We start from the raw sequence: 22,922 nt of genomic DNA, 5'->3' as shown, positions 1-22,922 counted from the left end.
CTCTTCCCTAGGTTATAAAACACACCTTGGGCTTCTGGTTCAGACAAGATGACATTGATCTCTTTGTGCCCACTCCTCTGTGTGTTCTGGAAAAAAGAAGAGACCACTAAAGGAGACCTTGTATAGTTGGCAAGAAGAAGGTGAACTAGATTAGGGCCTGAAGAATGGAAGAGCAACACAGCAGCACCTAAGAGAAGACAAGCCAGGCCCAGCATTCCTGACCTCCAACCTAGCGTCAGAAGGCAGCCTGAGTAGGGCTGTTCCTCCCAAGGAACAAATGTGAGGGAACACCAGGTGGTGGTTTAGTTGCTAAGCTGTGCCTGACTCTGTGTGACCCCATGGACAGTAGCCCATCAGGTTGGACTATCCATGGAATTCTCCAGGCAAGAATATGGATTCCCATGTCTTCCTCCAGGGGATCTTCCCAACCCAGTGATTGAATCCGGGTCTTCACAAGGCAAGTGGATTCCTTACTGTCTGAGCCACCTGGAAGCCCAAGAAACTCAATAATGGCATGGATATTTGGAAAATAAAAGGATAAAAACATATGTTAATATTAGATAAAGTAGAGTTGAGAGCAAAGAAAATTTCCAAAGACAAAGGAATATAAGCACATTACATAAAGAATACAGAGTTGAACCCCTGGGTCAGGAAGATCTCCTGGAGGAGGGCATGGCAACCCACCTTAACATTGTTCCCTGGATAATCTCCATGGACAGAAGAGCCTGGCAGGCTACATAGTCCATGGGGTCACAAAGAGTTGGACATGACTGAAGTCAGTTAGCACACATGTAAGAGAGTAAAGCTTAACAGTCCTCACCAAAAAGATCTTGAAAGGAGATATGTGAGGTGATATTAATAGATATGTTAATTAAATCAATGAGGAAATCCATTAATAATGTATACCTATATAAATTGTCATGTATTCTTTAAATATCTTGCAATTTTATCTGGAAAAATATTTTTAAAGCAATTAGCCTCCAATTAAATAAATTTAATTTTAAGAAACAAAGAAACAAACAAAAAACTGAAAAACAAAAATAGCAAGAATTTCAATGCTTTTTATATAATTTATTTCAAATATTACACTTGGTGTGTAAAGGGTTTTTTTTTTTTTTTTCCAGATAATAACCAGTGGGATTCATTGGATATTCAGAAAAGTAAGAAACCTTGGAAATTATCTAGGCAATTCTCCCATATTAAGAATATATAAGTAAATCCATGAATGATTATGTCACTTATCTAAACTTATGAAACTCGATGCAAAAGTAGCAATAGAAACCAGGTTTCCTAGGTTTAAATCAATCTTTACCGAATTACCCTGCAAAAGGAAATATCTCCTATGCTCTGAAAAACTTGATTCTTATCTCTTTCACAGAACTGATCATATTCCACCTTGTATTCATTGTCCAGTTAGCATAAGTTTTACCAAGCAAATTAAATTCCTTGAAAGCTCAATCCTGGCATGTCGGTTCTTCTCACTCTATATTCTCACATATGGCTAAAGCTCTTTATAAATGCCTTCTTCTCCCTGGAACACCCTCTCTCTCTTACATGATTACCTCCTCGACATCTTTCAGATCTCAGTAAAAATCAGTTCCTCCAAACAGTGTTTCCTGATGCTGACACAGCTCAGGTCTCCTTGTTATGTGGACATAGGGCATTCTGTGCTTTTCCCTGTCGACACGTGTCCCAATTGTAGTGCAACATTTAACTTTGAAATTCACCTCATTTCTGTTTTTCTGTTAAAATTTAAGTCCTAATTCATCAAGTCCACATGTGTGCCCTTCACTGCTATCCATTCTTTGCACCCATCAGGCCTTTGTTATGTGTTTGTTCAGTGAAACACTTTTATTTGTGCAGAATAAAATTTCAATGAATTTTTGATGCTGCTCTCACAGCATACAGTGAACTAGGGCTTTCACAAGAGCCCTAATCCCATTCGTATGGGCTCTGCCTTCATGTGGGTTCTGAACTCATGACCTAATTATTTTCAAATGGTCCCACCATCTAAAATCGTCACATTGGGGATCAGGATTTCAACATATGAATCTTGGGAGAACACAAGAATTAGACCATGGCACCCAACGAAGAGAATGACTTGTCTAAGGTAACCCAGAGCCTCATCCATACTGAATGCTCTGTAGTGCTGATACGAAGCCAAGGACTAAGGAATTATAGATTTCTCCTAGTATATACCCAGGGGATTGCAGAATTTTGAAAGATACAGATAAAAAACTGTCCAGATTAAAATTGTTATATTTAGGGGGAAATTGTCTATTCTGGAATAAATAGCATGTATTTTGTATACTGTATTTGAATATATAAAACTCAGTTACCTATCCACACACCAAAACACATTACAGAAATACAAATAATCACATTTACAATTGCATCAAAAAATAAAATACTTAAATAAATTAAAGCAAGGTGTTGAAAGATCTATGTATGGAAACATTCAAGACACTCATGTAGAAAATGTTTAAAACAGAAAAAAGGAACATATTTCATATTGATTGACTGGAAGAATTAATATTGTTAATACATCCATTCTACCCACAGTTATCTACATATTCACTGCAGTATCTTTCAAAATTTCAAAACTTTTCACAAAACAAACAAAAAAATTCTACAACTTGTATAAAACTGTTGTTGTTGTTCAGTTGCCAGGTCATGTCTGACTCTTACTGACACCATAGACTGCAGTGCGCCAGACTTCCCTGTCCCTTACCATCTCCTAGAATTTGCCCAAGTCCATGCCCTTTGAATTGGTGATTCCATTCAACCAATTCTCATCCTCTGTCAGCCTCTTTTTCTTCTGCCTTCAGTCTTTCACAGCATCAGGGTCTTTTCCAATGAGTCAGCTATTCACATTAGGTGGGCAATGTATTGGAGCTTCAGCATCAGTCCTTCCAAAGAGTATATGGGGTTGATTTCCTTTAAGGTTGACTGGTTTTGAACTCCTTTGTGCCCCAGGGACTCTCAAGAGTCTTCTACAGCACCGTAGTTCAAAAACATCAGTTCTTCAGCACTCTGCCTTCTTTATTGTCTGTCCAGATCTTATGTGTGCATGACTAATGGAAAGAGCATAGCCTTGACTATACAGACCTCTGTCAGCAACGTGGTGTCTTTGTTTTTAACACACTGTCTAGGTTTGTCAGAGCTTTCCTGCCAAGAAGCAATCTTCTTCTAAATTTGTGCCTGCAATCACCATCCACAGTGATTTTAGAGCCCAGGAAGCAGAAGTCTATCACTGCTTCCACCTCTTCCCCTTCTATTTGCATGTAGGTGATGGGACCAGATGCCATGATCTTAGCTTTTTTGATATTGAGTTTTCAGCCAGCTTTTTCACTCTCCTCTTTCACCCTGATTGGAGGCTCTTTAGTTCCTCTTACTTTCTGCCATTAATATTGTATCATTCACATATCTGAGGTTGTTGATATTTCTCCCAGCAATATCGATTCCAGCCTTTAGGACTCATCCAGTCCAACATTTCACATGACATGCTGTGCATATAAGTTAAACCAGCAGGGTGACAATATTAAGCCTTGATGGACTCCTTCACCAATTTTGAACCAGTTTATTTTTCCTTGTCTGCTTCTAACTGTTGCTTTTTAAACTGCATACAAGTTTCTCGTCTGGTATTCCCATCTCATTAAGAATTTTCCACTGTGTTATGATCCACACAGTTTGGTGAGATCAATGAAGCAGATGATTTTCTGGAATTCCCTTACTTTCTCTATGTTCCAGCAAATGTTGCCAATTTGATCTCTGGTTCATCTCTCTTTTCTAAACCCAGCTTGAACATCTGGAAGTTCTAGGTTCACATAATGCTGAAGCCTAGCCTGAAAGATTTTGAGCATAACCTTACTAGCACTGGAGATGAGTGCACCTGTTCAGTGGCTTGAACATTCTTTAACACTGCCCTTCTTGGGAACTGGGATGAGGATTGATCTTTTCCCATCCTCTGGTCACTGCTGGCTCTTCCACATTTTCTGAGATATTAAGTGGACCACTTTAATAGCACCATTTTTCAGGATTTTAAATAGCTTTGTTGGAATTCTATCACCTCCACTAGCTTTGCTGGCAGCAGTGCTTTTTAAGACCCACTGGAGTCCACATTCCAGAATTTCTGGCTCTGAGTGAGAAACTACACCATTGTGATTATCTGGGTCATTAAGATATTTTTTTGTATAGTTCTTCTGTGTACTTTTTCCATCTCTTCTTGGTCTATTCTGCTGTATTAAGTCACAAATCACCAAATATAAAAGTGATCTAGAGAAAGAAGAACAAAGTTCGAGACTAGGGTTGCTGATATCAAATTGTATTAGAAAGTTAAAGTAATCAAAACAGAATGTTTTGCTTCTGGTATGAAAACAGACACATAGATCAACAGAGTAGAATAGCGAAGCCAGAAAGAAACACACACATATATTGTCGGTTAGCTTATGAAAAAGGAGCTAAGACTATCCAGTGGGGAAAGGACAAGCTTGTCAAAAATGGCACTGGGGAAACTGGATAGTCCAGTGAAATAATGGAACAGTACCCCTGTCTTTACCATGCATAAAAAATGGATTAAAAATTAGAACATAAGACTTTAAGCAATTAAACTCTTAGAAGAAGACACTGCGGTAATCGTCTTGCCATCGGTGTTTGCAATGAGGTTTTGGGTTTCACACCAAAAGCAAAGGCAACAACTGCAAAACAAGTGGATCCACATCTGAGTCCAAAGAAAGGAACGTCAGTAAAATCAAATGGCAATTTACAGATTGACAGAAGATATTCCAAATCATATATTTGATAAGGGCTTAATATCCAAAAATACATGACACATACAACTCAAGGACAAAAACCCCCAAATAATCCAAATTTTTAGTGGAGCATAAGAATAGTAAGACTTTCAATAAATCTGAAGATTAGACTACAGATGAGAGACACAGCAAGGTTTTCCTTCTAGAACAATAAAAGCCTGTGCCTTCCTGCATTACTTTCTTTATCTCAACTCACTTATTTGACAATTACAATTCAATGTGTACATTCTTCAGTCAATAGCAATCACTCCACAATGAGCCATAATATGTACTAAGAACAGCCCCACCAGGGGAAAAATATCAAATATTTGAATCCTTACTAATGAGGCATATCCAAAGGAAGGTAATTTCCAGAGTTTACCACTACATTGTTTTCTATATTTCATTTCAAAATTGAGCCACCTAGTAAGGAAAATGAGTTAAGAGACCTCAATAATATATAGACAGAAAATCAGTTTTAAATGGGAGCATTAATGGATTATAACTTGGGGGTTATTTATTACTACTGTTGTAACTGTAGTCCTTTCGAATCTCTACTGCATCCATTAATAATTTATGATAAATATTAATACCAACACAGGGATACATACTACTAAAGTTATAGGGAATAGAGAAAGACATAGAATATATTAGGCAAGAAGTGAAAGTATGGGAAGTCAGCAATGGTAGTAAAGGGCAGTTTTACCTTGAGAGGAACGAAGGTTCTCAAAGTTTCTTGAAACATCAAGATCGTGCCAGCTGTCAGGAATTAGCTTAATTTGTAAACCAGAAACTCTACCAGAAGAAATTTAAGTTCATAAAAACATTATGATGCTAAAACCCAAAATTTAGACAGAGAATAGTGTGGGGTCGGGTATATAGACATTCCAAGTTCTCCATTGATTAGTGCATCAGGCACTCAAGGACCACCCTCACTGAAGTCTTTATTGCTCAACCTACAGGTACCAGCATGGAGAAGGAGATAGCTCTACTCCACAGGCAGTTGAATCCTCTTTTATGGCCTCATGGCTTTCCTTAAGAAGCATTCAATGCAGCACATTTTTTCCACCCCATCCCATCAGGCTGACTCCCCCTGGTCAGCAGGCATCCTCACCCTGGGATCATTCCCCATTCGCCAGGGCTCCAGCTCCCAGCTTCTGTGGACTCCAGTGGACTTACAACCCTGTCCGAGGTATGAGAGGCTGCAGCATGGCTTGTCTATGTGGTTCTCACTCCATTCAGACTGTCACATATTAGTGAGCTCACTCCCCAACTGCTTCAAATGCCTCCCCCGTCCCAGTGGATGGCCATGGACACGGGGATCTCTCCCAGTGCTTCAGCCCCTTCACTCCAGGTGCAGGCTGGTCCCACTTGCTCTCCTCCTTCTTTCCCCTTCCTCCTTGTCCCTTCTTTCCTTTGTCCTACCAAGTTCTGTGTGGATCCAGATGTTCCTTCTCAGTAGTCAGGGAGTCCTGCCAGGATTCACCTGGTCTTCTGTGAGAACTGCTGCTTCTTTAGACGTTCTTGATGCATCAGTGGAGAGAGGTGTACCCCACTTCCACCTACCCCTCCGTCATCTTGTCCACCCCGTTTGTGCATGGATTAGAAACGAGTTTCCCTTTCTATTAAGTAACATTGCCGTCACCACACACATTTAACTTTTGCTTTTTGAGGAGAACACAGGTAAGTTCCACTCTCTTCAGTTCAGTCAGTCATTCAGTCGTGTCCCACGCTGTGTGACCCCAGGGACTGTGGCACGCCAGGATTCTCTGTACATCCCGACTCCCACAGCTTGTTCAATCTCATGATTAGACCCGAAGCTCAAACTTAGATCTTCATCTTAATAATTTTTTATACATAAAAATATGTAACCTTTAAAAATCTCTCCCTATTTGTCCTACCCTTCAGTCTTTGGCAAACATTTGTCTACCCTGAGTTCCCTTTTTTTTTTTTTTTTTTTGTGAAACTCCTTATAGTTGAGATTCTATGGTATTTGTCTTTCTCTGACTTAGTTTACTTAGTGTAATGCCCTCCAGTTTCATCCATGTTGCCACAAATGGAAGGATTTCTTTCCAATTCTAAAGGCTAAATAGTATTTACCTATATAGGTCACACGGAAAAGGCAATGGCACCCCACTCCAGTACTCTTGCCTGGAAAATCCCATGGATGGAGGAGCCTGGTAGGCTGCAGTCCATGGGGTTGCTAAGAGTCAGACACGACTGAGCAACTTCACTTTCACTTTTCACTTTCATGCATTGGAGAAGGAAATGGCAACCCACTCCAGTGTTCTTGCCTGGAGAATCCCAGGGACGGGGGAGCCTGGTGGGCTGCTGCCTATGGGCTCGCACAGACTTGGACACGACTGAAGCGACTTAGCAGCAGTAGCAATAGCAGTATCATAGTGTTGTGGTCAGAGAAAATTCTTGATATAATTTCAATTTCCTTAAATTTATTGAGGTTTGATTTGGGGCCCAAGATGAGGAGAATGTTCCATGTGCACTTGAGAAGAAAGTGTGTTCTTCTGCGTTTGGATGGAATGTGCTGAAGATATCAGTTAGTTCTGTTTGCTCTAATATTTCCTTCTAGGTTTATGTTTCCTTATATTTTCTGTTCTGATGATCTGTCCACTGGTGTAGGTGTGGGGTTAACATGCCTACTATTATTGTGTTATGGTCAATTTCCCCTTTTGTGTCAGTTAGTGTTTACCTTATGTATTGAGGTGCTCTTATGTAGGGTACATAAATAGTTAAAATTGTTATGTCTTTTTCTTGGACTGATCCCTTGATCATTTGGTAGTGTCCTTCTTAATCTCTTATAATAGTTTTGATTTTAAGGTTTGTTTTTTCTGATACGAGCATTGCCAATCTGGCTTTCTTTTGATTTCCATTTGCATGGAATATCTTTTTCCATCCACTCACTTTCAGTCTGTATGCGTCTGTAGGATTGAAGTAAGTCTCTTGTAGACAGCATATATATGGATCTTGTTTTTGTATCCATTCAGCCAGTCTGAGTCTTTTGGTAAGAATGGAAGAAGATAATAGCAAATAAAACAACCGATAAAGGATTGCTTTCCAAAATACAAGCAGCTCAAACAACTCAGTCATCAAAAGCAAAGGCAAGAACTGCAAAAATAAACCAGTGAGACCACATCAAACTCAAAACCTTCTGCATAGTAAAAGAAGCCATCAATAAAATGAAATGACAACCTATGGAATGAAAAAACATATTTGCAAATCACATATTTGCTAAGGGCTTCGTATCCAAGTATATATAAGAGACTTATGCAACTCAGTATGAAAAGAAATCAAACAACCCAAATTATTAAATGAGCAAAGGAAGAGTAAGTGTTTTGAAAAATCTGATGAGTAGACTGTAGATGACAGAGCCTGTAAGTTCTTCCTTCCAGAAAAAAAAGCCTGTGTCTTCCTGGCATTGCTTTCTTTATCTCCAGTCATCTGTTTGGTGATGCAGTTCACAGTATACATCCTTTACCCAATAGCAATCACCCGACACTGAGCTATATGTGCTCAGAATAGCCTTATTAACTATAACAAACTAATAATTACATACTTAATCTTGAGGCATTTGAAATCTAAGGTGATTGTTAGTATTTTCCACTCCATTGTTTTCTACATTCTTTTTCAAAATTGAAACACCTAGTATGGAAAAATGAATAGGGGACCTAAGTAATACATGCATAGAAGTCATTTAAAACTGGGAGCATTACTGAATTACATTTTTGGGGAATGTATTATTAGTAATACTATTGCAATTTTATTGCCTTTAATTCTCTGCTATACTAGTGGATATTGATTTAAAATAGTAATAACAACATATAGCACATAGTGCTCAGGGTACAGTAGATTGAGAAAGACAAAGCTTATGAGGCTGGAAGGGAAATCACAGAAAATTAGCAACGGTATCAAAACGAAGTGCAGTATTGCCTAGAAAGAAAGCAGAGTTCTCTAATTGTTTGGAGACAACACGAACAAGCCAGATGTGAGCCAACCAGCTTAAGCTGTGTACCAGAAACCTCACCAGAAGGAAAATGAAGTTCATAAAAATATGCTGATACTAAACGCCAAAATCCAGACAGTAAGAAAATAGGGTAGGGTTTATGTGATGCTGAAAACTACTCAGAGAGGTAGACATGGAAGCAAATACACTAATGAGCATCAGAAAGATCAAAGCACAAAAGGTCTGAAAAATAAATCATCAGTAGTCTGATGAAAAGAATAAGATAATCAAATTAGAAAACCAAAATATAAAGACTTGTGCACGTGATAGACCCAGAGAATTCTCAGCAGAGAAAGTTTCGGCCTTAGTGACCAGCGAACAGAAGCCTCCAGCATCAAGAACAACAACCCTGGGCAGGACTCACGACTGTGCGCTTCTGGGAATAGCCGCAGTTTCAAAGTTTGGGCACCATACCACCGAAAAGCAAACGCAGACAAGTATTATAGCTTGCTATGACACTGAATCACAGACAGTAGTGTTTGTGAGTTTGCTTTTCTCATTCAACTATAAAGTTAATGAATCACTAACCAATGATATTTGACACCATCAGTTTCCAGTCAGATCCTCTTTAGTCATACAATGGATATCTGAACCTGTTATATGATCCCCTATAACAGTTTTTATAATTGAATTTCTTGATGTTTAATTGAAGGGTAATTGCTTTACAATACTGTACTGGTTTTGGCCAAACATCAGCATGAATCAGCCATAGGGATACCTATGTCCCCACGATCTTGAACCTCCTTGCCACCATCCTTCCCATCCCACCCCTTGAAGCTGTTGCAGAAAAATATGGAAGCCTTAACAAATTTGTGTGTCATCCTTCGGCAGGGGTCATGCTAATCTTCTCAGTATTATTCCAAATTTTTAATATATGTGCTATGAAAGCAAACACACGTATAACAATTGGGGGAATGTTTGGAAACATGTAGAATATCATATAGGAAACGAATCACTAGTCCAGGTTCGAAACAGGATCCTTGGGGCTGGTGGGAGGGGGGTTAGGGATGGGGAACACGTGTACGCCCGTGGCGGATTCATGTTGATGTGTGGCAGAACCAATAGAATATTGTACAGTAATTAGCCTCCAATTAAAATCAATAAATTTAAATTAAAAAAATAAAAAAATAAGTATTTGAGATAAAATATTAAAAAAACAATTTAACAGAAAAAAAATCATATAGTTAGTCATCTACCAATAGATGATCAATTACATTAGGAATTAGGGTATTCTGCTATATTTACCGCCTCTTATAAAATTGAATTTTATAAGGTCCAAAGTTTCATGAAGGAATTAAGCACATATTTATGCATAGCACATGTATACATGCACAGAAATATATGCACAGAAATATATGTTATATAAGCTATTATCCTCCTGGCCTGTCACAATAAGATCTTTACTTGATGAGAGAGATGGTCCCAAATTACTCCAACTTATATGTCTTGTTTTTGAGGACCACTTCTTTTATTTTCCAGAGAAGGCAATGGCACCCCACTCCAGTACTCTTGCCTGGAAAATCCCATGGAAGGAGGGCCTGGTGGGCTGTAGTCCATGGGGTCAGTAAGAGTCGGACAGGACTGAGTGACTTCCCTTTCACTTTCTTTTATTTTCATCACCTAATTTTAAATATTCATTTTATTCTTAGATACCATGCCCATTTAAACTAACTAAGAGCAGAGAAAACCTAATAAAGGCTGATATCTTATCCTTCATTAAATTATCACTCTTCTGGTAAATTGGAAAAAGAATCATGTTCAGATCTCATTCAGGAGGATAAAATCTCTATTTTTTCAGTTCTCTTGTCCAAACTTAATTCTTGCTCACTTTAGTCTTAAATTCTGCTTACTTACAAAGGTCAGACAGGAAAAGTAATATTAAAATCATGCTTGCAAGAGTCTATGATTTATGCTTAGTTGGCCAAAGGTAGGGCCAGGAATAATTTCTGAAATATTACAATACATCGTGGAAGCATGAAGGTCTAGTTCTACTGTCAAAGAGGAGATGTTTGGAGATGGTTCAAAAACTAAGCCCCATGGGTTGTCAGGATGTATTCCTGACCAGACAGGTAAATTTTATCCCTAAAAAGTCAAAGTCAGGAAGAGACAGGCCTTGTTTGCAGAGCCCATGACGTTGTCTTGGGTGCTGACCAGGTAATATTCTTGTGTTATCATTTGGAGATTTATTTGCTATTTTCTTGAAGAAACAAACATAATGAGAAGAATAAAGATGCATAAAAGTAGAAGAGCTGCCAAGGTGCCAAGAAGAAAGGCTAGCCAAGAGAATCAGGCCCCCACACTGATAATTGTCAAAGACTTAGTGAGTGTTTTATAGACAGAGCAGAATAAGTGGATAAAAGCAATGTTCGAGGGTCACTGCTGTTTTGCAGTCAAAGACAAAATATTTTTCTCTTTAGGCAGAGTCATCACAGCTCCTGATGTGGTCCTGGTTACACACATAGAGACCGAGGGCCACAGGCATGTGTGATGTGACATCAGGAAGTGAACAGATGAGTGTACTGGTGCCCAGTCACCTGCATCTGCTAATAATGTGACCTGGGGAAAGTTACTTGCCCTCTCCAAGTCATCACATCTTTATTAACAGAACTTGATGATCATAGTGAGATTAAAGTTTTCTCACAGGGTTCCTGCGAAACATAAATTTTAAGATGTTTTAAAGCTTTTGTGAAAGTATCAGAACATGCATGGGGTTACTAAGGTGAGTGAGCAGATCCAAGGTACAGTATCTTTTTCTCTTAGTATTCTCTCTGTACTCAATAGTGGTGATCAGTCAGTCACGTGTTTACTCTTACCCCAGTGTGATGGTAAACTATACAGATCGACTGGACTTTTCATGTCATTTCAGTGTCTAAAATTCAAGCATTAGTCAATGTAGAGTAAAAAAATTTCAAACTCCTAGAAGGCCTCACTGCTCAGAGTATGCAGAGTCCCAAGATTAAACTGTCTTAAAAGAATGGCCTAAACACTCTGGCTCAGAACTAAGTTCCAAATGTTTGCAGAGCACAGAAGTACTTCTGGGAGCAATTCAAAAATACATGGAAAAACCTACTTCTCCAACTGTCTATCTGTGCAAATATCATCAACCATCTAAATTTACACAGAAGGTGCTCCTTCTTCCCCACCCCAGCTTCTACAGCAAGAACTCCTGGTCAGAGCAACAGGGAAAGAAAAGGCTTCCCTCCACAGGATGGATTTGATGACCTCAGGTGACTAGATCATCTCAGAATGGCTCATGTTTTTATTTAAACAGGGTCCTGCCTGCTGCTGCTGCTGGTCGTGTCTAATCTGCTCCTGTGCCAAGGCATCTCATGCCTGTCCTGCCGTCCTGACATGTTTGTCTCCTTACAGAAATCCCTTATTGATGTGTTTATCAATGCCGCCAGCCTCTCCCACGACTTCCATAACCTTTCCACAATAATGTTCAATGAGTTTGTAAGTACTCTGGTGTGGTGGTTTAGTTGCTAAATCGTGTCCAACTCTTGAGACCTTGTGGACTGTAGCCTGCCAGGCTCCCAGAAGGAAAATTCGCCTAAGTGACAGGGCTATACTATTCTTTAAACAAGAAGGCTGCAATAACACCCTCTCTAGGTCAAAGAGGCCGTCAGTTCATAAGAAGTTGAAATCGAAGAAAGGATCAGTTTTGTGAAATCTCAAAGATTCCTAAGAAGTGCAATAATTTTTTCAATTTCCTTTCATTCATTTTCTTTTTTAAATTTCCAAAATAAATGATTTGGTATTTATCAGCTAGGAATGCCATAAAATAATACAATAGACTCAGTGGAATAAACAACAGAAATTGCTTTCCTCACAGTTCTGGGGGATAGAAGTCCCAGATCAGGGTGCCAGCAAGGTGAGGTTCTGGTAAGAACTCTTTCTTCCCAGGCTGGCTTCTCTGTGACTCCTCCCAAAGCATGGCGGGTGGGGAAGAGAGATAGAGGAAAAGACACAGAGACACAGAGTGAATTCTCTGGTGTTTCAATTCATGAAGATGCTAAACCTATTGGATCAGTGTTCCACCTTAAGAGCTCATTTGACCTTAATGGGCTTTGCTGGTGGCTCAGATGGTAAAGAATCTGTCTGCAGTGTGAGAGACTTGGGTTCTATCCCTGGGTCTGGAAGATTCCCTGGAGACTGGAACGGCAAGCACTCCAGTATTCTTGCCTGAGAAATCCCATGGACAGAGGAATCTGGTGGGCTATAGACCATGGGATTCCCAAAAGTCAGAACCCTTTTCGAAACACAGCACTTTGGCAGTTAAAGCTCTAATGCATGAATTTGAAGAACAGAGATTCAGCCCACAATACTACCTGACACAAAGCACTTTCAGGTGGGACTGGGGAAAAGGAAGTGTGTTGATTTTTGGGTCCTTTCTCTCTGAGCTTTCTTCTCCAGGCTCAGAGTAAATAGCCAATAAATGAGAACTGCTCTGCAGTGAACTGGGTGGGTGGAACATGTAAAACAAAGCTGAATCCCGGTCACAGAAACGAATACTTTGTAGTTTTTTTAAAGGTACAAATTATTGTTCTAAGATTTCAGTGAATAGGTTTCGAGCTGCAATAGAAGGGGTGTTTACAATTGGAAACAATTATTCTCTTTCTGAGCAAGGTATTTGAAAGTTGTTATGTTAATTCTTTTAGGTCAATCAAGGAGCACACAGTAGAGCAGACAGCTAATAAAAGGTGGAGCTAAAGACTTCTATTAAATTCACGTAGATCTTTTTACTCATTAGCTTTTCTTTCATCCTCCATTTTGACTGTCTATTTTTTTTCCAACTCTTACAAGTAAACAAAATATTAAATGATTAAATGAGGTGCATGCATGCATTCTAAGTCACTTCAGTTGTGTCCAATTTTTGACAACCCTTCTGACTGTAGCCCAACAGGCTCCTCTGTCCATAGGATTGGCCAGGCAAGAATACTGGAGTAGGCTGCTGTACCCTCTTGCAAGGGAAGCTCCTCACCTTGGGTTCAAACCTCAGTCTTGTTATATCTCCTGCATTGGCAGGAATATTCTTTACCACTACCGTCCCCTGGGAAGCACCAAATATTGGTACATATGTGCTATATTTGATTTAAATAGTAAAAAAAAAAAAGGATAATAATAAAACAGAGAAGGGAAAAGGTTAAATTTAGAAAAGTCAAATTTAAAATCATTTTTATAGAGACAATATATAGAAAAGTAGGAAAAGAATGACTTTCAAATTTTGTGATCCCCCCCCTCCCCCTGTTAAAAAAATACACGTCTATCAAACATGTTAGTGTTCTGGTAATGGGTTCATCTACTGAATGCCCAACAACCCTAACTAATTGCCTGATTACTTTCAGAAAGAAAAATATGCCCAGGGCAAACTGTACCATATCAATGCCACCAAGAGCTGCCACACCAATTCCTTCCATACTCCCGAAGAAAGAGATAAAGCCCAGCAGATGAATGTGAGTCTTTCACCTGGGTTTTTCACCGGATCAAAAGAGACAGTCTGTAGGTAACCAGACTTCAGATTATTAGAGGTTATGTTAACTGTATATGCAGAAAAAGGTGGAGGAACCGTAAGCAATAGAAGAGAAACTGTATTATGCAGCTGATGAAGCATGAGCGAAATCAAGGGATGACTAAAGATCTGTAGTAGCAAGATAAATAACAGATCCATAAATTGTCCATGCAGACAACTTTAGTTCAACCCATGCATTAGACACAGGATCGCAGCTATTATTCTGTATGAAAACAGGAAATGAATGGGAACTTCCATGTGTAAAATATAAGATTGCAAAATTCATGAATATGTAAGAAACACACCCCAGTTTTGAGTACACCCTGTTACTAGTGACTCCTACTTGGGAATCCTATAGTGCACCAACCGAGCCCTCGCATCTGCCTTTCAAAGCTCTCCTGATTCTGCTTCTACTTCTCTGACACCTTCTTCGTTCGTCATTCTCAACGACTCCTCTGTCACCTTATATTCTTAATATGTAAGTCTCCCCCACAATGGCCTATAAAACATTGCTTTGCTTCTCATGGCGGCAACAACTGCATCTGTTCTGAGGACAACACAGTTTATGTATCAAGCCTCAATCATTTATGGCAACTCCAAATTTTCACTGTTATAATCTCTTTCTGATTTCCTGCATTATTCTTCCTCCTAACATTATTTAAAATATTTTCACATGTATCCCCCCTTAAAATTCTATCTTCTCTCTCTACAACCTTCTTAATGATACTAGCATTGTATTCTCCTGTTAAGCTCATTAATAATGAGGGTGAACAAGTAAAGGAAAAAGGACAAAGAGGAATAAGAGGAGGGATTTTCAATAAGCTTAAATGTAAAGTTTATTGAGAGTTACTACATGGCCTTACATTTTACTCAGCACTTTATGTGACAAGACTTCCCTGGTGGCTTGCCTAGAAAATCCCATGGACAGAGGAGCTTGGTGCAGGCTACTGTCCATGGGGTTACAAAGAGTCGGGCATGACTGAGAACTTCACTTTATGTGTGTTACTATATTTAATCCTATTCAGTTCTCTGTTCTTTACCAGTAAAACACTTCATGGCTGTAAAGAAATCAAGCATATTAACTAGAGATCTTCAGCCCCTGGGTTTTTCGGGCTCAATTCTGCTAGTAGTAGTGAACTAGGGGGACCCTCCATTGTGAATCCCACTGATGCTGTTACTAAAGACAACACTGTGCCATTTTCTGCCCAGACACTTGTCAACAAACAGACTGTTCTGATATCAGTAGGGGGCTGGTATGGGATCAGCTGAGGAGAGAAACCTATTTAGGAACGTCATGTCTTCTTCCTTGTCTCTTTGTTATAATATCATAAAGCAATTACCAATCTACAATCAATAGGAAGGACTCATCTGATTCATTAATACGAGTGAATCACTGGGTGACAATGATGTGGGCACAGGTGGAATCCCTCTTTCCTGGGTCAGGCACTGCAGCACATACTGACTTGCGTAAATACTTAGATTCTCTCACGGGAATATACAAACACAAAAGAACTCACTGAGTGGTGGTAGAATTTCAGAAGTAAAAATAAATTTCTTCATGTTATACATTAGAATGCATCAGAAGAATTAGTTCCTAAAATAACCTAGATGTTTAAAAATTCAGCAAAGTGTGAAGTAATAGCTTACATTTTATACTTTTGCAACTTTTACTACCTTCAAAAATCTCTGCATGCACATAGGAATAACCAAAAGTTTTTTGTTCAGCTGCTCTGAGCAAAGATCACGTTACCAAAACCATTGAATTATGATTTTTTTAATGAGACCGTTTCTTCTGGTTGCTTAGAATGAAGACCTTAGTAAGTGGACACTCGTGTTACTGTACTCCTGGAATAATCCTCTGTATTATCTAGCCATGGAGATTCAGAGTATGAAAAATCTGTCAGAGGCTGTCATATCAAGTGCCATGGAGATTGAGAATATGTCAGAGAAACTTGAAACAATCATAGAGAGTCAATTCAGGAAGGTGAGCATCCTGCAGAGGGCTTTCTTGCTTTGTTCATGAATGAAAGAGGTGACCACTGTAATGCATAAGGAGTTTGGAAATATCTCATTTTGTAAGAAAAAGATTCATGACTTCTATATACTAGGTGGCTACTACATAAACCAGGAGCCTAGACATTCATAGTGATAGATTCTACTGTAAAGGAATCCGAATTTCACTGCAATTTTTGACATGTGCAGCCTTCCCTGCATTGCACACACTTCCACCAACAGCTTGCCTCTTCCTGGGTACTGGTGGTTGTAATGTTTTCAAGAGTAATAGTACTAGAGAACAGAATTTCCAAGATCAGCATTTTTCTAAAGTATCCCAGGACATCTGCTACTGAAGTTCCACTTGTCTTTTTTCTCTGTTCTCCTCAAATCAAAGGATGAGAGTGGGAAGGAAGAAAAGAGAAAGTTTAAACTTGAGTTCCATTTCTAGTTTTTAGATTTCTAATTGTTTTCTCAGATGCTGGCTCCAAAATCCATATCTAGAGAGTTTTATATTCATATGTCTTCCCCAAATCTTTATTTGATAATTAGAAGGCAAAAAGATAAGCAAATACTAATAAAACACATAAGAGGTCATTATCATTTGGGTATTCAGATTATTTTTCCAGTCTTGAAGACGATACACGAGGCTCACATTCCCTGGTCAAGATTCTCATCCATGAAGTTCAGCGATGAAGATAGGCGTCTTTCTGAATTTTATAACCTGTTCACCTGCCTGTGCAGGGATTCACGTAAAGTTGACATGTACATCAACATCCTGGCGTGCCGAACACAGAAAACGTGCTAAATCCACACCCATCCCATCCAGCTCTGAGATGGGCATAATGATCTATCCCATAGCGAGCTTCTTGAAATTTAGAGCTTTTTAATGCATGCTCTGTAATGGGTCTCCTCTTAAAAAATAAACACAGACGCTTTAGAGATGTCAAAATCTAAGAGGGCAATGTGTTAACATTTCTTATCTTCATTAAGAGTAAATTAAAAGAAAATCCACCCCTACAATTGAGAGAATGAAGCGCCTATTAAAATTGGTCACAAATAGCAGAAGCTGGCATTACAAAGACGACCATTAAGAGATTGTGTAAGAATCACAGCCAATTATTCTGGGTCAAGTTATTAGAGTCAAAGAATTAGACAATTGTTCATGGTTCTGGTCATGCTACCAAGAAGGCTGAATCTCAGGATTCTTTATGAAACCCAGCCACGACTTTCAGCCAACTATCACAGTGTTACACCAGACAAGATAAGTGCTTTGCACTTTTGTGTAAATAGCATGAGGTTTACTGAACTGTCTAAAGATTGGTAGGATGTTGTCTTAGTGCTTCTGGGATGTTATAACAAAATATCACAGGCTTAAAAACAATGGAAATGGATTTCCACAGCGGGGTCATGCAGGGTCCTTTCTGGTCACACAATTCCTACTGTATCCTCACACGGGGCAGGGTTCGGGAGCTCTGAGTGTCTCTTATATATAAAAGCACACATCTCACAGAAGAGGGTCCATCCTTACAACTCCATCACCTCAAAAAGGCCCCACCTAGGGGTAACATAACCATGGGAATCAGGATTTCATCATATGAAATTTCTGGGGGACACAAAGGCTGAGACTATAGCAGATACAAAGGTGAACCGGCTCATCCTCCTCCAGTGGCTGTCGTCACCCACACTCCACTGCATCCTCATTTCCTGCATCACCTTGCAGCCATTCCATACATTCTATCACTCTGGGTTTCACAAGTCCAGGTCAGTCAAGTGTCAGCTCCATCTCATATTCAGCCTATTCAATGTCTCCCTCTCCCCTGCTGAGGCCCAGGGGACCTACCAGGAAGTACAGATGTGTCCATTTCTGCAACGTTCCTCCTCTCTCCCTCTCTGGATCTTCATTCCTTGGGCCATGTTGGAACTGGGAAGATGGTAATGAGATGGGAAAGTTCTGACATCACTGACTTCCATGGTGCCCTTGTAGCCTTCCCTTGGTCCACGGACTGATCTGAAATTCCCCCTGACTAACAAGTGTTTCTCTTGAGGGGTAACCTGATTATATTCCAGGATATTCACAAGTTGGGGATCCCCAAATTCCTGGTTTCCTTTTTTATCAGGGAAAATGTTCTAGAACCACAGCACCACACCTGCAGTTTTCTCCACAGCCTTTCTGTTTCCCTCACTCTGCAAGCACCATCTGGAGAAAATTAGCAGCCCACAGTGAGCTGCCTACTAACTGACCCACAGGAACCCCATGTATAATAAACACTCTGATCAATTGAATGGCAGAAATATGGGTGTGCATCTGTCCACCGCCTGAGGCCTCTGGACAATTGTCCAACTGGTCACGTAGACACTGAGTAGATCAGAAAGCTGGATTCAAAAACACATTTATCTGAAAATGAGATACCATTCTGTCTTCCTTTTAGAGTAACTATCCTGGCCGTTAATTATTTGCCTTACAAACATGCCCTAGTAGGTCCCTGAATTATAAAATTCTCCAAATAGACTGAGTCTCTACTGAGACTGGAGCAATGTGACTGGATTAGTGATGCTCAGCTTGTTCAACAGCCGCCAAACAACCTGGGATGAGGGCCAATCACTTGACTGGCTCTCCTAAGAAGTCAGTACCTAGAAGTCAGTCACTAGGAAGATAGTGGCTCTTCCTAAGAAGAGGCTGGTTTTGCAGCATCTTTCCGGCTTTAGCAGTGATTCATGGTAAAAAAAAATGGGAAATAAAAAGGTAGAAGGGAAAGGGGGATGAATAAGAGAGAAGCAGAGAAAGACAGAAGGAAGGAAAAGCAGCAAAGGGAAAGTGAGTCTAAGACTTGGGTAGTGAAGGATGAAATGCTGTTAGAACACTTTATTTTGAAGGACCCAAATGTATATGCTCTTTTTAATATCCTAGAGCAAATATCTCATATTCCCTTTCCATGAAAAAACCTTGTAAGCACTTTCTAAGTCATTTACTGCCCTAAACATCTAATTCTATTTTGTTACTTGCTTAACTTTCTTTCATTCAATGTTTCAATATTTCCAGCAGAGAGGATGATATTTATTAGAGGGAAAATTTGGCGGTAAGGGGGACAATGCCATTGGAGGAAATATACACACACCAATAGACCACACACATCCTCATGTATTTGTCTCTTATAAAATTTATTTCAAGCATAAATTTAGGACTTTAGATCAACAACAGAAGTGGTGACATTCAGAGCGCTCTCCTTGCTTGACTGTGACATATAAAGTGAATACTGTAGGTGCCAGACAATATTGAACAGAGCCATAGATATACTATAGAGTCAGTCAGGAATAGCCAAAGCAGGGATATTTGGACAGGATTTAACAACCACTCCCTTGCCATCCAGAAAGCGTTGATTTTCCCAACTTTTACAAATTTCCACGTAAAATTACATTTGAAGAAATGGCCCTATTATATCAAGAATAGTAGCAGTGGTGACCAAAAGGAAACAAAGGAAGAACCTTTGACGTTCACTGACCTTATAGATTAGTAAGTCACATGTCATGGATACAATGAGGACTTAAACTGAGGTTTAAAATAATCTCTTTTTTCCCAAAGCAGGTCCACAAGTTGTGGAGAAGGAGAGGGTGATATAAACACACAAACTGCTATATTGCATGGCTGGGGGAAGAAGAAGATGTGGAGCCACCACGGGGCTACAGTGGATTGAAGTAAAGCTAGCAGCCATCTGAGTGTGTCATAGGAGTGACTCAAATGGGATGGCTTTATGATGGAGTTTTGAAAAGTTGATGGGATATTGATGTGCAAAAATAGGAAAACAGTATATCTATCAATTCATGTATGATCATCTTATGAAGTAAGGATCTCTGACATCCTAGATCAAGGCAACTGAGATATTAATACACATAGCATTATAAGGTATCATTGAATAATCAAGTCTGACAAAAACACAAGAAATGTTCATTTTTTACCATGCATGTTGTATCTTTCATGGTTAACCTTCCATGGTATATTGCATATATTTTGTAGGGTTAGAATGGGGAAATACTTGTATGGATTTTTATGCATTAGGGAGAATCATATATTGCAAATGGAGAGTTTGTGTTTATTCTACAATGCAACAGGTAACCAAGAACATTCAGTCCAAGAGAGCACTATGTCCAGAATTAGATAACAGAAACTTTAATGTGGATTAAGTAGTTGTGTCTGTTGGGGCTGGTAGAGAAAAAAAAAAGACCAGAAAGAGCTGGGAATATTATGACACTAAAAATCAAAGAGGGCTCTGCCAAGAAAAAAGTCACAAAGTATGTGAGAGATACAGGAAATGAAATAGACCTTGACCACATGCAAGGAATGAGGCAGTCAGAAGAGCCAAAAAAGGCATCCAGCAACATGGGACTAGCTGAGTCAATAAATGACTGAAACGTCAGAGAAAAGGGGGGAGATAAATTAAGGTTTTATCCAAAAGCACCTGAGCTCTATTTTCCTGAATTTCATCAACTTAGTACCAGAAATCACCAAAAAATGTTAAGGTTCTGCAGCAAATGATAGAAATAAGTACTCTAAGGTGCCTCTGCTAGACCCTATGGAACACCAGAACCAAGGCAGGACTACCCAGTGATAACAAGCAGTAAGTCACTAATCATGTTCAACACTTAAATAAGATATACATTGTAAAGCATAGAGGATGAATGGAAATCAAATGGAAACAACACATACCTTTACAGACCCAGCCTGCTGCTGCTCCTGCTAAGTCACTTCAGTCGTGTCCGACTCTTTGTGACCCCATAGACGGCAGCCCACCAGGCTCCTCCATCCCTGGGATTCTCCAGGCAAGAACACTGGAGTGGGTTGCCATTTCCTTCTCCAATGCATGAAAGTGAGAAGTGAAAGTGAAGTTGCTCAGTCGTGTCCGACTCTCAGCCACCCATGAATCGCAGCACGCCAGGCCTCCCTGTCCATCACCAACTCCTGGAGTTCACTCAGACTCACATCCATCGAGTAAGTGATGCCATGCAGTCATCTCATCCTCTGGCGTCCCCTTCTCCTCTTGCCCCCAATCCCTCCCAGCATCAGAGTCTTTTCCAATGAGTCAACTCTTTGCATGAGGTGGCCAAAGTACTGGAGTTTCAGCTTTAGTATCATTCCTTCCAAAGAAATCCCAGGGCTGATCTCCTTCAGAATGGACTGGTGGATCTCCTTGCAGTGCAAGGGACTCTCAAGAGTCTTCTCCAACACCAGAGTTCAAAAGCATCAAATCTTCGGCGCTCTGCCTTCTTCACAGTCCAACTCTCACATCCATACATGACCACAAGAAAAACCACAGCCTTGACTAGACGAACCTTCGTTGGCAAAGTAATGTATCTGCTTTGGAAATGCCCAGTGGGCAGCAATTGTGAGTCTAGCTACTTGGACATCTTCTGCCATAATTATAACCTCTTTGGATAGTGAAGACAGGAGACAGATGAAGCACTGAAAGATATCAAGAAAGAAATGCATGGACAAGTGGAAAAGACACCATAAGCCTTAAACACTGATCTATGCCTGCACACCATACCATGTGTGATGGGAGTCAGGTGGGCCTAATCAGGGGTGGATTTTTCAAGACAGCTCTATATGAGTTGGCACTGAGAAGTTTGATTCAACTCAACTGTTTCAACATGATTCTGTGATTCTAAGACTCAGCACCACTTGTCTCATTTAACTGCACTAAGTCAAAAAGGGTATATACTTATTGCCTATTTGAACACTGCCAAGATATCATAAAAGTTTTCATCACAAGGAGAAAATTGTAACTATATGGTGATCATTTCGCAATATATATCAAATTATTAGGTTGTACACCTGAAACCAAAATAACATCATATGTCAATATTATCTATGTATAATGATACCTGAAACTGAAATAGCATATTTGTCAATGTGACTTATGTAATGATTTCTATAATATAATGGTCATATAATCATTATAATATGGACATAGCACATATCATACCTTCAATTTACTTCAGTCACTCAGTCATATCCAACTGTTTGAGACCCCATGGACTGTAGCACATCAGGCTCCCCTGTCCTCCACCATCTCCTGGAGCTTGCTCAAACTCATGCCCATCGAGTCGGTGATGCCATCCAACCATCTCATCTTCTGCCATCACCTTCTCTTCCTGCCATCAATCTTTCCCAGTATCAGGGTCTTTTCCAATGAGTCAATTATTTGCATCAAGTGGCCAAAGTATTGGAGCTTCAGCTTCAGTATCAGTCCTTTCAATGAATATTCAAGGCTGATTTCCTTTAGTATGGACCGGTTTGATCTCCCTGCAGTCCTAGGGACTCTCAAGAGTCTTCTCCAACACTGCAGTTCAAAAACATCAATTCCTTGGTGCTCAGTTTCCTTATGGTCCAGCTCTCACATCCATACTGACTACTGGGAAAACCATAGCTTTGACTAGATGGGATTGTATTTATATATATAAACATATAGGTACACACACCTATGTTAGGAAAATTTTTGAAAAGGAATATAATTATATTTTGGATAAAGAAAACAAAAAAACTAGTATAATTTTTTTTTCAAATGTTTCCGTCTTTGAGGCTTTTTGCAAACTCATGCAAATATGCATGTTCTGA

At 39.6% G+C, this 22,922-nt stretch overlaps 1 protein-coding gene and 1 non-coding gene across 2 annotated transcripts; one reads left to right on the top strand and one right to left on the bottom strand.

Moving 5' to 3' along the window:
- The first annotated feature begins 5,807 nt into the window (after window positions 1-5,807).
- LOC133236013 (chorionic somatomammotropin hormone 2-like) lies at window positions 5,808-17,117 on the top strand. The gene is made up of 5 exons (XM_061397756.1): window positions 5,808-5,982; window positions 12,080-12,261; window positions 14,154-14,261; window positions 16,122-16,301; window positions 16,926-17,117. The coding sequence occupies exons 1-5, from the start codon at window positions 5,808-5,810 to the stop codon at window positions 17,115-17,117; spliced, it is 837 nt and encodes a 278-aa protein (XP_061253740.1).
- On the bottom strand, window positions 9,595-9,703 carry LOC133237123 (U6 spliceosomal RNA). The gene has a single exon (XR_009733153.1). It is a non-coding gene; the product is annotated as a U6 spliceosomal RNA (small nuclear RNA).
- Window positions 17,118-22,922: the final 5,805 nt, after the last annotated feature.

This window comes from Bos javanicus, chromosome 23, assembly GCF_032452875.1.
Source record: "Bos javanicus breed banteng chromosome 23, ARS-OSU_banteng_1.0, whole genome shotgun sequence".
Lineage (NCBI taxonomy): Eukaryota > Metazoa > Chordata > Mammalia > Artiodactyla > Bovidae > Bos > Bos javanicus.
The sequence above is the reverse complement of the archived record's forward strand: the minus strand, read 5'-3'. Positions and strand labels throughout refer to the sequence as shown.

What these genes read in the sequence shown, in the direction of transcription:
- LOC133236013 (XM_061397756.1), top strand. Translation starts at nt 5,808, where the DNA reads ATGGCCTCATGGCTTTCCTTAAGAAGCATTCAATGCAGCACATTTTTT. An exon ending in GACTTACAACCCTGTCCGAG is followed by an intron (nt 5,983 to 12,079) that starts GTATGAGAGGCT and finishes TTATTTAAACAG; the next exon opens with GGTCCTGCCTGCTGCTGCTG. An exon ending in CAATAATGTTCAATGAGTTT is followed by an intron (nt 12,262 to 14,153) that starts GTAAGTACTCTG and finishes GATTACTTTCAG; the next exon opens with AAAGAAAAATATGCCCAGGG.